Source organism: Naumovozyma castellii, chromosome 1, assembly GCF_000237345.1.
Source record: "Naumovozyma castellii chromosome 1, complete genome".
Lineage (NCBI taxonomy): Eukaryota > Fungi > Ascomycota > Saccharomycetes > Saccharomycetales > Saccharomycetaceae > Naumovozyma > Naumovozyma castellii.
The window spans coordinates 559,673-573,687 of NC_016491.1; the positions used below are offsets into that span (position 1 = coordinate 559,673).

Below are 14,015 nucleotides of genomic sequence, written 5' to 3' on the forward strand. Positions count from 1 at the left end.
AGTTTGTTTAATCGAATTAAACCATGAAACTTTCACCACAGCCACAGGTACCCTTTGAATTTGGATTCTTGAATACGAATTTGGCTGCCAATTTGTCATCAATCCAATCCATTTCACTTCCCACAACACTGAATAGGGCCTTGGAATCAATAACAATCTTGACACCGTCTTGTTCTACAATTTCATCAAATTTACCTGGTTCGGTAATATATTGTAAATCGTATGTAGTACCTGAACAACCACGGTTCCTGGTACCCACTCTAATCATCTTAGGCTCAGGTTGATTCAGTAATGCTCTCAAATGAACCAAAGCCTTTGGACTCAAAGTAATGAAAGCCTTCTTTGGTCTTAAAGTTCTTCTTCTTTTCTTTCTCATTGGTGTCACCGTTGTGGCTGCGGGACCTGAATTTATAATTGATGTAGATGAAGATGCCTGCATCTCAGCTGTAGTAGCGCTCGTTGATGCTTCCTTAGCTTCGATTTCTTGAGTGTCACTTCTTGCCTGCGCAACAACTCTTTCAGCTTCCTTTAACCTTTCTTGTTCCATTCTTTCCTTTTCAGCTACTATCTTCTTTTGCTCTGCCAGGACCTCTTTGGAGGGGAGAGCATAACTTGACCATTTAGATAATAATGGAGCAGATCCTTCATTATTAGGAGTAGCTTGAGCTTTTGTTGTATTTGTAGGTATTATGAATTTGAATTTATATGCTGAGTTTGATTGAACGGGTACCGGGTTTACCTTGGTGGTTGTCTCTGAATTATTCTTCTTTAAAGGTGATGGAATGAACTTCATCTTGAATGTAGAATTTGTTGAGGAGGACACCCCCGTCATAATATTTCTACTACCTCGTATCTTTGCGGACTGCGAAAATAACCTTTGAGACCTGTTTAACATGTGTAGATGTTGGGATGGTAACCTATTTATCATTTTGTATTTATGCTATTGTAAGTCAGAATTTGTAACTTCTTTGTGTATATCTTATTGTAAATGGGATGTGAATGGCTGTTTGTTCTTCCTCTCTCTTTAAATACTTTGTGTAGCTAGATAGAGCAAACACTGATGCTTTTGAATTATGGATTTGTAATCACTAAATTAACAAGTAGTGTATGAATCATAGCTAGCAATACATATCGTCCCGATTAGTACCTTGAAGGAGATTCCACTAAATGGGCATTTTTCGAGCCTGTTGAATCCACTTATGCGAACACGGAATTCCAAATCCCAGCGGATTCCACTCGACCAATCAGCGGCGAGTTTCTTAGTAAATTTGTCGCTGGCTACGAAACCCACACACCCGATATAAACCGATTTCTCGCATAAGTCTTGGGCGGCTAAATTATTCAAATAAGATGAACTCACCCAAGGATGACTATAGTGTATATAAAGGACATTGAGAATAAACAGACTTGTTAATATTTAATCATTGAATGAATAATAAATGAGTACTTAGTAATTGGCCGTCTCTCTCTTCAACCACTTGTACGTAATGCTTTGAGGTTGTATCATTTGAACTAAACTGTCCCAAATCCTCTTGTTATAACTATTTAATTGTTCCTTTTCCTCCTTAGTGAGTAACTTCACATTGATCAACTTCCTACAGTAGGGAACTAATGTAATATTTTCAAACTTCAAAAACTTCTTGTCACCAAACTCTAAACCAACAGCTTCCTTGACAACCATATCATTTTCAATCCTAATCCCATATTCATCATCCTTATAATAACCAGGTTCATTGGATATTATATTCCCCGCCTGTAAGGGGAACTGTGCCAAATGGGGCTTTATTCCAACTCCAATGGGACCCTCGTGAACATTTAAAAATGATCCAATACCATGCCCGGTACCATGTCTATAGTCTAATCCATGCGACCATAAATATTGTCTAGCAATTATATCAATATGGAACCCAGTGGTACCCTCCGGGAACACTAATCTTTCCAAAGCTAAATTACCCTTTAACACTAAAGTGTAATTATTTATTTCATCCTTTGTAGGTTGAGTCATATGAATGGTTCTTGTAATATCAGTGGTTCCTTCCAAAAATTGTGAACCTGAATCACATAAATAGATCTTGGATGGATCAATCATGGAGGATCCTTCCACAGGTGGAGAATAATGAATCACAGCTGCATTAGCCCCCGTTGAGGAGATCGTTTCAAATGAATTACCCATGAAATTCTTTTGTGTGTGTCTTATTTGAAGCAATTTTTCTCCAGCCTTATATTCATCCAATAACGCATCATGATTAACCAATTTATCTTCCAACCAGGCAAAATATTGAATTAAACATTGTGCATCTTTCACTTGAGCACAATGCGCATTGGCAATTTCAATGCTATTCTTCACTGATTTATAAACGTTAATGGGTGATGGGATTATTTTGAATGAAGTTTTGGAAACTGTATTGATTAGTTGCCATGATGCAGTGTCTGGAATAAAAAATTTCTTAAGAGAATTTGATTCAATAGATGCAGTCAAATATGACCAAATTTCATTGTATGGTTTCACCGTTATATTATTTGTTTCAAAATAAGTCGAAATGGTGGAATTAAATGGATTGTCAGTAAACAAAATTGTTTCCTTTTCATTGATCAACAAATAGGAATAAAATACAGGGTTAAATGGGATGTCACTACCACGCAGATTTAAGAACCAACAAATCTCATCTAATGCCACAGCAATGAATGAGGTAGAATTCAAATCTTCAATTTGGTATTTCTTAGTCAAACAATTTAAAAACCGATCTCGTTTAGAATCAAAATTTTCACCATGAGAGTCATGAGTGAGTAACAATAATTCATTATTGACTCTAGCTGGAACCGTTTCAAATTGATTCCAAATATTATCAACCAAGTTCCCGGGGACTGCCACTAATTCCACTTGACACTTCTCCACATCGGCCAATTCCTCTTTAATTAAATTTTGGAAATTAACCACTTCTTCATGAGAGATTAATTTTGGATCCACACCAATCTTGGCAGGCTTCCCGCCTAAACTCAAAGACATCTCCTTTGCTTCACGAATACACCATCTTTGCCAAGTTAAAGGATCAATACCTTGTCTCACTAAAGTCCAATTAAAATCTAATTCCTGACTAGCTTGGTTGAAATATCTACCGTCAGTACTTAGGATCGATTTACCTTCAGGGGCATCGTCATTGAAATTTAACAAATCTCTAGTAATACATGCAATACCAGCAGAACCAGAAAATCCGGAAATGAACTGTCTTCTTTGATCCAATAGAGAAACGTATTCGGATTGATGCTCATCTTCACTTGGGACAATGTAACAACAAAGCTCATTTTTACCCATCTCCTTTCTTAATGCCAATAATCTACCAGTAGTGTTAACCTCCTTAGCAGACTGACACAAGGAATCAGATGAGTAAATGGACATGGTATCCGCAATGGAGCTGTCATTTGAATTTCTCCTACCGGATCTAGATTTTCTAGTGTTATTGGACATTTGCTTCAGAAATACTGACGCACGTCTGCCTTGTCTAGATAGAAGGCCTGGGGAACAAGTACAGTCAACACATGGTCTGTTCAACCTTGGATTCGTGGGGCGTTGAATAGCAGCTGCTGTTGAGAACGCCATTTTCAAATGTTATTTGTTATGCTTCTTACGTTGTATAGTATAGTTTTATACTTTCCTGTCACTGGATAGTTTAGAATAAAACAGGATGTGTTTATAAAAGAGTTTTGATTCCTCTTGGGGTGCAATCTACACTCGTTTCCATGGGAGATTGTTCGTCTGATTTGTCATAAATTGTAAATTTCAAAATTTGTCCGGAGCGGCGGGTAACCTATGAAACAGCGATTTGTGTCAACATTAACTTCATCACTATGTAACTAGATTTACGGTAGTGATAGTTGGTGAACAGATCGAGCTACCGGAATTGGGAAAGGTGAATGAAAGTTCAAGAAATGTCCGCTCCTAATGTTGATCAATTTAGAATAATTGAACCTTTAACCTCCTCGATATTCCTTTTTATTGATGGGGCTGAGACCACATATAGCTCGAGGATTGGATGGAAGCCGCTCTCAAAGGAGATAATTGAAACTTTACAACTTGAGCCTCTCTTGAAAGAATTCAATCTTACTAATGTGCTTTGTGATGGTATAGAGGATATCAATGCCTTGACTGTTTTAAGTGAGCCCATAATTAATAGCGCTGCTTTTATCTCACTGCCCATTAATGGATCAGTGACATCCAACACTTCAGAACCAACTATCTCTCATAAAATCTCCTTCAATGACATTGTAACATTACTTCCAGACAAGGAGTTGACTGATGAGCAAGTTTCAAATCTAGATTGTATATGCCACGAATTATCAATCGATATCATAATTCCGTCCCTAAAACATAATAATACCAATTGCGACCTCTACATCTTAGGAAAGGAATGTAAAGTATTAGCAGCCAAACATCATGTTCTTGCATTGCTAGATGTGATGAAATCAACAGTTACTACTGATTCCAAGAGAACACGATTAAAAGTAGATACTCTCGAATTGAATTTCCTTCATGAAGATCCCGTTCCTCTGGATATCCATCCCGCAACCATCCAATACGTTAAATCAACTTACAAGACAAATATATACCAGCCACATCTAAATGATGGCAACTTGTTAGATAAAGAAAAGACCATTTACTTGTCCAGCGAGGTACATTCATTCCTACCGATTGTGAAGAAAATGCTGATGGATATTCTTAAAAGTAGGACACCAACATACTATAAATCTCTCTCAGGTATTTCTCCAGGGAAACTAAGATACATAAGAAGATTTTGTAGGGAGACGGTGGACAAGATAACTTTGAAATTCCAATGCTCTATATACATTTCATCAGAGAAGGCGGAATTTTGTTCTACATCGAAGGAACTATTAATTTTAGCGATAAGATATTTCACAATACATGTTTTGCAGCAAATTACGGAAATTCAATTAATTTTCGATGATAATTCCACAATTGATGATCAATTATTAGAACATGTTTTGCACGAAGATTTAATTATAGTACAGGACTCTCAACAAGAGAACCAATTATTAATCATCGGTAATCATACAACCAAATCAACTGACATTATTGAAAAATTAATTAAAATATTTGCTTCTTCTGACTTATCTAAATATGATGTGTTACAGTGGAAAGCAATATTTGAATTAGACCCATCATTCGAAGAATTTATATCAGGTAAAAAGAATGGCAAACTGACAAGAATACTGGACGCGAATCATGATTCACTACTAAAATTAGAGCGCTTGAAAGAAGATGAAAGGTTATTTCTACATTTGATTCATACGTCATCATTAACTAATTTCCAAACTGCCTTTAATTTGGTGTTAAATGAATTACCGGCAGAAGATTCGTTTTACATACCTGAACTTTATCATAGACCTGTAATAGGTTCAGGTGGTTCGATCATCCAAACTACAATGCGGAAACATAATGTGTTCATTCAATTTTCTAATAGTTTCTTATTACCTCAGGAGAAGTCATCTTTAATCAGATATGATAATGTAATCATTAGGTGTCCATTTAAAAATCACAATAATATAATAATTGCCAAGAACGACTTAATTAATATGGTTGATAATTTTGGATCAATGCAAACAATTGTGAAAGTCCATATATCATTGACTCAATATCGATTCCTTTTAAGCAATTATGGTGGATCAATTATAGGTACATTGGAAAAAGCTCACAACGTCTATATAATGTTTCCATTATCCGTTCCAACTGATAATTTTGTTTTGACTATTAAAGGTATGGAAGAAAACCCTTCAAAAGCTGCAACTGATCTTATTAACTCCTATTTTGGCTTTGAAATGGAAATTAAAATGACCAAAAACTTCACGGAGGAGTCTTTAAGTATATTTGAAAACCAAGTCATAGCTAACTTTGACGAACGCTTTAATGCAAAAATAGCAGTGTTGAATAAAAGTATTTTAATAACATATAATAAGGAAAGTGCTGATAGTCTGCAAATGTTATTGAAAGACTTGAGTAATTACGCACAATGGAGAAAAGCAGACATTGTTTCAAGAAACGAAAGAAATGACTTTATTATTCATGAAGATGTCATATCGAAAAATGAAGAAACATATTCTCCAGTCAAAAATTCATATGTGGGGTTAATGCAGCAACCTAATGTAAGGTTGAGTATACCGAACAATAGTATAGACTACCGCCAATACCAATATCCCAATTTCAATATTGATAGTCAATCCCCGACAAAGCTTCCATTTGACTACACTATATCAAATAATGGAAAGGAGGGCAGTTTGATGGGTGTTGCAGTTATGGGCCAACAAAGTCAAACTGGTTCACCTCAAAAAAAAAATAGATAGAGGTATCAATGGGAAAGTAATAAACTATTTACAAGAACATATCTACATACTTAATTAATTACAATCTAGTTCCCAGCATATCGTTCATGAATATTATATTTCTATCGAACTCCCCAATGACTCGGAGTTTTATCAAGCGTTTATCCTTTGTCTTCTTGCATTCTTTTTTAGACGATTCATCATTCTCACAATCAAATATTTTTAGATGATTAAATTTAAGTCTATAATCGATGTAAGCAGTTGTCTCTCGTTTTGTCTTTTGCCAACGTGAAACTTCTTCTTTAAAGTACTCTATGGTAAGTAAATTTTTCATTATCTGCCTACAAATGGTATTGTCCCTTGCAATACACAATTTCATACCTTTTCTTTCTGGTATAAAACTGACTGCCTTAGTAACAAAATCAAGCGTCTTTAATGTTGATTTTAATGGGTACTGAGGATGTAATGTATCGCCACCTTCGTCTTTAAGTACCAAGCTTCTCTTCAAGGAATAATCTTCTTTTATAAATTTATAACGGATATAATCCATATATGTGTCTCTAACCATACCCCTATTGGAAATGAATGGTCGCAATCTCGCAAATCTTCGATACAGGATCCTAAGACAGGACTTTTGTTCATTTTCCCATTGTGCAAACAATGATTGACGGTCAATAAGCAAGTATTTGACATTATTTTTTATCAGGGTATTGGTCGACGTGATAATAGCATTTTTGGTCACTATTGAGTTCTTCAACATCGTAACATATCTAAAGGTTCCAATTCATCAGAATATTGGCAGTGGATTTTATTGATCGGAGAAGCTTGAAACCCCTCTGTTTATATTTACGTCCAACATGATTTTTCACTAAATATTTTTTTGAAAAATTAGATGCTCATCGCAAGAGTATTTACGAATCTGCCGCTAATGTTACATTGCTAAGCTATTCAACACTGTGAAACTGATTAGTTCATGGTATACACGAAGTAGAAATTTGCAATATACTAGAAGAGAATGGCAAAAGTGAAGTCCAAAAAAGGGTCCCTAGTGGGAGCTCTTGATACAAAAATTTCCGACCTAATTTATCGTTTATTGGATGAAAAGACTGCTGACTTGAAAAGAGCCAATGCACAGAAGGTTCATGACATCGAAACAATAGATGAGGGCTCGAATGCTGATGTTTTTGACAATATTTTCTTTGCCAAGGATTTAAACCCAGGCGAAGTCTACACTTTTTGTCTAACTAAAGATCTATCTTTACAAAGAACGAAGAAAGTTGTCCTACAAAAGACAATCGAACGTGTCCTAAAGAGTGCTATCGAAGAAGAAGCTGAAGAATTTAGTGCATATCCTGAGTTTTCTGCCAAGCTGGATGAAGAAGAACAGGCAAACATCAATGGCGATGCTCTGATAGCAAAAAATCTAATGATTGCTGCAGATACAAATGATATGAATAAAAGCATCACAAGTCAATGGGCTGCAAAACAAGAAAAAAGTGTAGAGCCTACTCCAGTTCCTGATGGTACAATCACAGAAGAACACACTCCCAAATCAAAGAAAAGATCCAAGGAAGGACCTAGTAAGACAAAGAGACAAAAAACCAAAGCTGATAGAACCCCACCTTCATCTGATTTGAACTCGTTAGGTGGTATGGACGATGTCATAGCCCAACTAATGGAATTGATAGGCCTGCCCATTTTGCATCCCGAGATTTATTTATCCACAGGTGTTGAGCCACCTAGAGGGGTACTGCTCCATGGGCCACCAGGTTGTGGTAAGACTTCAATTGCCAATGCCCTTGCAGGTGAATTAAAAGTTCCATTTATCTCGATTTCGGCTCCATCTGTAGTAAGTGGAATGTCTGGTGAAAGTGAAAAGAAACTTAGGGAATTGTTTGAAGAGGCCAAGTCGTTGGCTCCATGCCTAATGTTTTTCGATGAAATCGATGCCATTACACCAAAACGTGATGGGGGTGCCCAAAGAGAAATGGAAAGGAGAATTGTAGCACAACTCTTGACCTCCATGGATGAATTATCAATGGAGCAAACAGGTGGGAAACCTGTTATTGTTATTGGAGCAACAAATAGACCCGATTCCTTAGACGCAGCCTTGAGGAGAGCAGGGAGGTTCGATAGAGAAATTTGTTTGAATGTCCCTAATGAAGTTTCCAGATTACATATTCTTAAGAAAATGTCTAATAATTTGAAGATCGACGGTGAAATCGACTTCCTAAAATTAGCAAAACTAACTCCTGGGTTTGTTGGTGCGGACCTAAAGGCTCTAACTACCGCTGCAGGTACTTGCGCTATAAAAAGAATCTTCCAAACGTATTCTACTTTGACTTCCAATGATTCCAATACTGTTGAATTTTCTAGCGAAGACCAAATGGATATCGATCAAAATGAATCACCGGTGCCCACAGAAACAGGTCAACAGAATGACTCTCTCATAAATGAACAAAGTTTGAAGAACACAGCTAACATGATTGATCCACTTCCATTGTCAATTATTCAAAAATTTATACAAAACTTCCCAGAACCGCTAAATGATGAACAGTTAGCCCAATTATCAATCAAATACGAGGACTTCTTAAAAGCTCTTCCTACAATTCAACCAACGGCTAAGAGAGAAGGGTTTGCGACTGTTCCAGACGTTACTTGGGCTAATGTTGGTGCCTTGGGTAAGGTCCGTGTTGAATTGAATATGGCTATTGTACAACCTATCAAGAGACCAGAACTATATGAAAAAGTGGGTATTAATGCACCTGCAGGTGTTTTATTATGGGGGCCACCAGGTTGTGGTAAGACTTTACTAGCTAAAGCGGTAGCGAATGAATCTAGAGCAAACTTTATTTCTATCAAGGGTCCCGAATTATTAAATAAATATGTTGGTGAATCGGAAAGAGCGATTAGACAAGTGTTTACACGTGCTAGGGCATCGGTACCCTGTGTGATATTCTTTGATGAATTGGATGCTCTTGTGCCAAGGAGAGATACTTCGTTATCTGAATCTTCATCTAGAGTTGTTAACACACTACTGACAGAATTAGATGGTTTGAATGATAGACGTGGGATTTTTGTTGTAGCGGCTACTAATAGACCTGATATGATTGATCCTGCAATGTTAAGGCCAGGCAGATTGGATAAAACAATTTTTATCGAGCTACCGAACTATGAAGAGAAAGTTGATATTATTACAACTGTTTCTAGATCAAGTGGTACTCCATTGGCTGAAGGTGTTGATTTTAGAAAAATTATACAAGACGAACGTTGTAGAAATTTCTCTGGGGCCGACTTGGCAGCACTGGTTAGAGAAAGTTCTGTGTTAGCGCTTAAAAGAAGCTTCTTTAAGACAGATGATATACAATCTGTTGGAGATAACAATCTGGATAAAGAGTTTGAAGATTTAACTGTTGGAGCGTTAGATGAACAAGTCTTGGTAACAGCTAATGATTTCAATAGGGCATTACAAAAAATAAAACCTTCAGTGAGTGATAAGGACAGGGCAAAATATGACAAACTAAATAGAAAAATGGGATGGAATGATGATGTCGAGTTGAAAGAAGATGAAGGTATATCGACGAATTAAGTTTATAGAATATACACAACAATTAAGAATATTCAGAAGTATAAATAAACTTTTATATCTATATTAATCTATTGCAGCTGTTTCAGTGAAAGGCATAATATATGTATGGTATTTTTATTTCGTTCCTATTCTACTTCATTTTAGATGGTGACCTCTTCTTTTTACATTTCTTCTTACTTTCCAGATATGCTCGTACTTTTTCCTTCTTTGAGTTGAAATAAATGGAGGTTCAATTTCCCAGAATAGTTTATTAGGTGGATAAAATTCACAAAGTGGAGTCTCGCTTTTACCCCTAGTTATGACCCATTCTACGTGTTCTGCAGCCTTTAATTCAGTGATCATATATTCTGGAATATAAACATTCATGATGCAATTCTGGGCGTCTATAGAATGAAGTAACATCAGGGTTACATATTCCATATTTGGAATTTTCTCCTGTAGCAATGGAAAAGTTCCTTTAAGGGAAGAATGTCTGGTTATATCATTGGTTACGCGATGAAGCCCGAAAATAGTACCTTCCAATGCACTTTGTAAATCATCTGGGTGAATATTCTTGAACTCATTCAACATCTGTATTCCACAGATACCTGGTGAATTGCCATATGAAATTTGGACGGGTGCTTTTGTAACAAGAGGATGGAAGTCGTACTTTAGGTTGTAAATATCTTGCTGCGTTTTATGAAAAAGTGCGAGCATTTTGAAGATTCTTATCTGAGATGGTTGAAACTTTGATTGTTTTTGTAATGTGCTGTCTTTATTGGAATTAGAGTTTGCTTTTAGAGTAGAGATTGAAGGTTTATATTTATTGTGAAGGGCTGTTTCAAAATAGTCTGGTATCTGCAAGCTGTCAGTATATTGCTTTGTGTTATTAGATTCCAATATAATTATATTTGTAGGTTTGTATTGCTTTATAATGTGATTTAAAATATTCAATCCAAAACCTTTTATCCACCCCGGTAAGTTTAACAGAGAAGTACCGACAAATGACTCATTTTCAAATGCTTCTATTATTTTGTCCACTTTTTCTAGATATAGAGTTGGTTCATCTTGTGGAGAGGGCATTCCCACATATAATTGTTTTATGATCTTTTTGAATGCCTGGTTCAAATCTTGACCCAAAACTTTCTCCGATGAATTAATTTCTGTCAGTGAGATACATTCGGGATGAGAATACTCTGGCTGTCCCGGATCTAAATCCAAATATAATAATTCTTGTTGTGTCATTTCCATAGAAGAACCACCATGCAAGAAATTTTCCAACAATAGCTTCAAAAAAGTGGACTTCCCAGAATTTTTGCCACCAATGACCATAATTCTAACATCCAATGATTCGTTCCTATGAATCATATTCAAATTTTCAATTGCTGCTGACCATTGAGTTGATATTTCTAACGGAGAGAAATCGTCAACATATTCAGTTAAAATATCAAAAGTTTGATCCCTGGAGGTAATATTTTTTGCTTGGCAGTCACGAATCTTCCATAAAAAACGGACATCTTTGTAGAGTTTAAAACAATCCAGGAGGCCTTCCACCGGGGCGTTCCTTATTCGTAGTATACAAGGGTAATCGTTTAACTCTTCTGTTATTAGAGTCTTATAGCTATTATCGATGAATATCTCTTCTTCCCATCCAGCATAATGTGAACTTTGAATCCCTGATATGGAATTAGATAAAGGGTGCCAGAAGGTAATGATTTGTTTGGACGCATTATAATGAACATTGTTATATTTTATTCCACCTTTTACAATCTGTAATTGAAAAATTCCTGATAGGTACACATTTTCCTTTTCTTTGAGACCTATGAGTAAGGCAGTTTGATTAGATTCAACAATTCGGAATATATTATGATTTAATAATGGATGAAATATTTCTAGATCTCTTTGATTTGCCAATCCATCTGCTTCCGCACCAGAATCATACTCTTCTTGCAAAATAGTCGAAGTGGGTTCTTTAGAAGATGAAATACTTGGAGTCATCAATGATAAACTGGAATCCGAATCTGAATCTGAACCTGAATTTTCATATTTCGGTACGCTTCCTTCATTCACTGGAAAATATAGATGCTTGTTGTTAGTAAGTGGAAAAGGTAAAAATGAACAGCTGAGAGATAGAACAAATAGCAAACATACTAGTGAGTTAAATGCTAGTGGCAAGTAAACGAGTATGGGGACAGAATTTATAGTAACGATGCTTGTTTATATGAAATGTTGACCTCGATGAGGTTTAATAGAATTTTTCACTGCATATAAATTTCGAATCAAGAGCCGCTTACTTAAACCTTCGCTCAACTGTCACGTGCCTATCCGAAGGGAAACAAAGCAGTTGAATTTCTCAGAAGAAAATTATTTGGATTCTGCCCTGTTAAAACGACCCCCTGTAGATTTCAGGGCTCTACATCTTTACAAAATAAAGATAATATCAGATGAATGAAGAAATGCTTGAATAAATTAAGTATGTATAATTAAAAAATATGATCGTTAAGAAGTGAATTAAAGTTTTTGAATTGAATTGAATTGAATTGAATTGAATTGAATTGAATTGAGTTGATTCAAGCCTAACATAAGGCGCTAATCGTTAATGACACGTAAAACTTTTCTTGAATAATCAACGTCATCTGCCAGAGATACTTTCGACTTTGTATTTTCAATTTGTGCCATCATTTGTGTGGGGTCTAATCTTTGGTCCATTATCACTGGTCTTGTGTAAGAAATATCAGATGAGGCATCATCATGAAAAGAACTAGTATGTGCTGTAGCTGGTGTCTTGGGATGTATAATACCCTTTTCATCAGTATATACAAATTCATGTGTGGCACTTACTGATGAGGAATTTCTACCATTATCACCGGAGGGTCTACCCAATACGACATCATTGTATTGCCTTTCAAAATCATCTCTCTTGTTTCTTGGACGAACTAAGAAGTACCAAACAACGATGGCTATTATAACCACTACCACCACCCCAACTACCACGAAGGTTCCTGCAACTTTGCCTGGTGATTGCCAATAACCCTTTTGCGATTTCCCCTGTGTATCATCATTAGTATGGTTGCTATAATTATTCATTGTGGCATTTACCATTGCATTCTGGGTGGGTGAAGTAAAAATGGTGGTAATTACCTTTGTTGTCATGTAGTTCAAGTTTGATGCAGTTGCTATGGTACCATTAGTGGATGATTCACTTTGTACTTTTGTTACCGTCATTATTGAATAAATGAATGACGTAGATAGATCTAATTTGATGCTCGAAGTGGAAGTGGAAGCGGAAGTGGAAATTGAAATTGACGTTGAACTACTAGTACTTGTGGGTGCAGTACTAGTTATTGTAGATGTACTCATTGTCGAGCTTGATGCTGAAGAAGAGGAAAATTTAGCAACAGAACTCTTTTCCGTCGTGCTTGATGTCGTGGTTGGTTGCAAAGTTTGAGTTGTTTTTGATGTAACTGTCGAACTGTGAGATTGCACAATTGATGATGTGGTAGTTTCAATGGTGCTAGATGTCATCTTTTCCACTTGACCAGTTGAAGACGAGGATGACGAACTTAAAAGTTTGCTAGATGTTGTTGGTACTGTCGATGAAGATGCTAGGGGTTTGACATATGTTGTTGATGTTTTTTTTTTGGTATTTGTTGATGACAATTCTAAAAGGGAGTTAAACTCAGAGGGCAGTATTGGAACATTTTGTTGTAAATTTATATATCCAAACACAGAATTTTCTGGACTACCACATTGTTCATAACCATAACCTGGGCAACTAGTATCACATTGACTTAAATCTGTTGTTGATGAAGGGGCCGAGTTGGAACACCAACACATATATTTCTGTACAATTGCATAATTATATCCTTGACAATGGCCCGAGCATAACCCATTACTTTGGAATTGATTTTCAAATCCTGAATTTTCTGCAACATTCTCGGTCGAGCAAAGACTCTGTGCTGCATGCACATTCTGTATGGTCGTTAAAAAACAAAACAATATTATTATGGTTGCCTGTGTCGATATATGTATCATTATTGATATGGAACTAAAATGAAATGAATTGAATAAAAAAAGGAATCGAACGAACTAAGGAGAAAACGGAAAGACGAAA

At 36.1% G+C, this 14,015-nt stretch overlaps 7 protein-coding genes across 7 annotated transcripts; 2 read left to right on the plus strand and 5 right to left on the minus strand.

Moving 5' to 3' along the window:
* Nucleotides 1–16: 16 nt before the first annotated feature.
* ISA1 (Fe-binding Fe/S cluster assembly protein ISA1) lies at nucleotides 17–928 on the minus strand (the record flags this gene model as incomplete). Its single annotated transcript, XM_003673191.1, has 1 exon — nucleotides 17–928. The coding sequence occupies one exon, from the start codon at nucleotides 926–928 to the stop codon at nucleotides 17–19; it is 912 nt and encodes a 303-aa protein (XP_003673239.1).
* Nucleotides 929–1,447: 519 nt separating this feature from the next.
* Nucleotides 1,448–3,598, minus strand: NCAS0A02910 (uncharacterized protein; the record flags this gene model as incomplete). The annotated part of the gene is made up of 1 exon (XM_003673192.1): nucleotides 1,448–3,598. The coding sequence occupies one exon, from the start codon at nucleotides 3,596–3,598 to the stop codon at nucleotides 1,448–1,450; it is 2,151 nt and encodes a 716-aa protein (XP_003673240.1).
* A 314-nt stretch (nucleotides 3,599–3,912) lies between these two features.
* NCAS0A02920 (uncharacterized protein) lies at nucleotides 3,913–6,354 on the plus strand (the record flags this gene model as incomplete). Its single annotated transcript, XM_003673193.1, has 1 exon — nucleotides 3,913–6,354. The coding sequence occupies one exon, from the start codon at nucleotides 3,913–3,915 to the stop codon at nucleotides 6,352–6,354; it is 2,442 nt and encodes an 813-aa protein (XP_003673241.1).
* A 58-nt stretch (nucleotides 6,355–6,412) lies between these two features.
* IRC19 (Irc19p) lies at nucleotides 6,413–7,093 on the minus strand (the record flags this gene model as incomplete). Its single annotated transcript, XM_003673194.1, has 1 exon — nucleotides 6,413–7,093. The coding sequence occupies one exon, from the start codon at nucleotides 7,091–7,093 to the stop codon at nucleotides 6,413–6,415; it is 681 nt and encodes a 226-aa protein (XP_003673242.1).
* Nucleotides 7,094–7,348: 255 nt separating this feature from the next.
* Nucleotides 7,349–9,922, plus strand: RIX7 (putative AAA family ATPase RIX7; the record flags this gene model as incomplete). Its single annotated transcript, XM_003673195.1, has 1 exon — nucleotides 7,349–9,922. One exon carries the CDS (start codon nucleotides 7,349–7,351, stop codon nucleotides 9,920–9,922), a length of 2,574 nt encoding a protein of 857 aa, XP_003673243.1.
* Nucleotides 9,923–10,057: 135 nt separating this feature from the next.
* On the minus strand, nucleotides 10,058–11,899 carry GRC3 (polynucleotide 5'-hydroxyl-kinase; the record flags this gene model as incomplete). The annotated part of the gene is made up of 1 exon (XM_003673196.1): nucleotides 10,058–11,899. One exon carries the CDS (start codon nucleotides 11,897–11,899, stop codon nucleotides 10,058–10,060), a length of 1,842 nt encoding a protein of 613 aa, XP_003673244.1.
* A 591-nt stretch (nucleotides 11,900–12,490) lies between these two features.
* NCAS0A02960 (WSC domain-containing protein) lies at nucleotides 12,491–13,936 on the minus strand (the record flags this gene model as incomplete). The annotated part of the gene is made up of 1 exon (XM_003673197.1): nucleotides 12,491–13,936. One exon carries the CDS (start codon nucleotides 13,934–13,936, stop codon nucleotides 12,491–12,493), a length of 1,446 nt encoding a protein of 481 aa, XP_003673245.1.
* Between the last annotated feature and the right edge of the window lie 79 nt (nucleotides 13,937–14,015).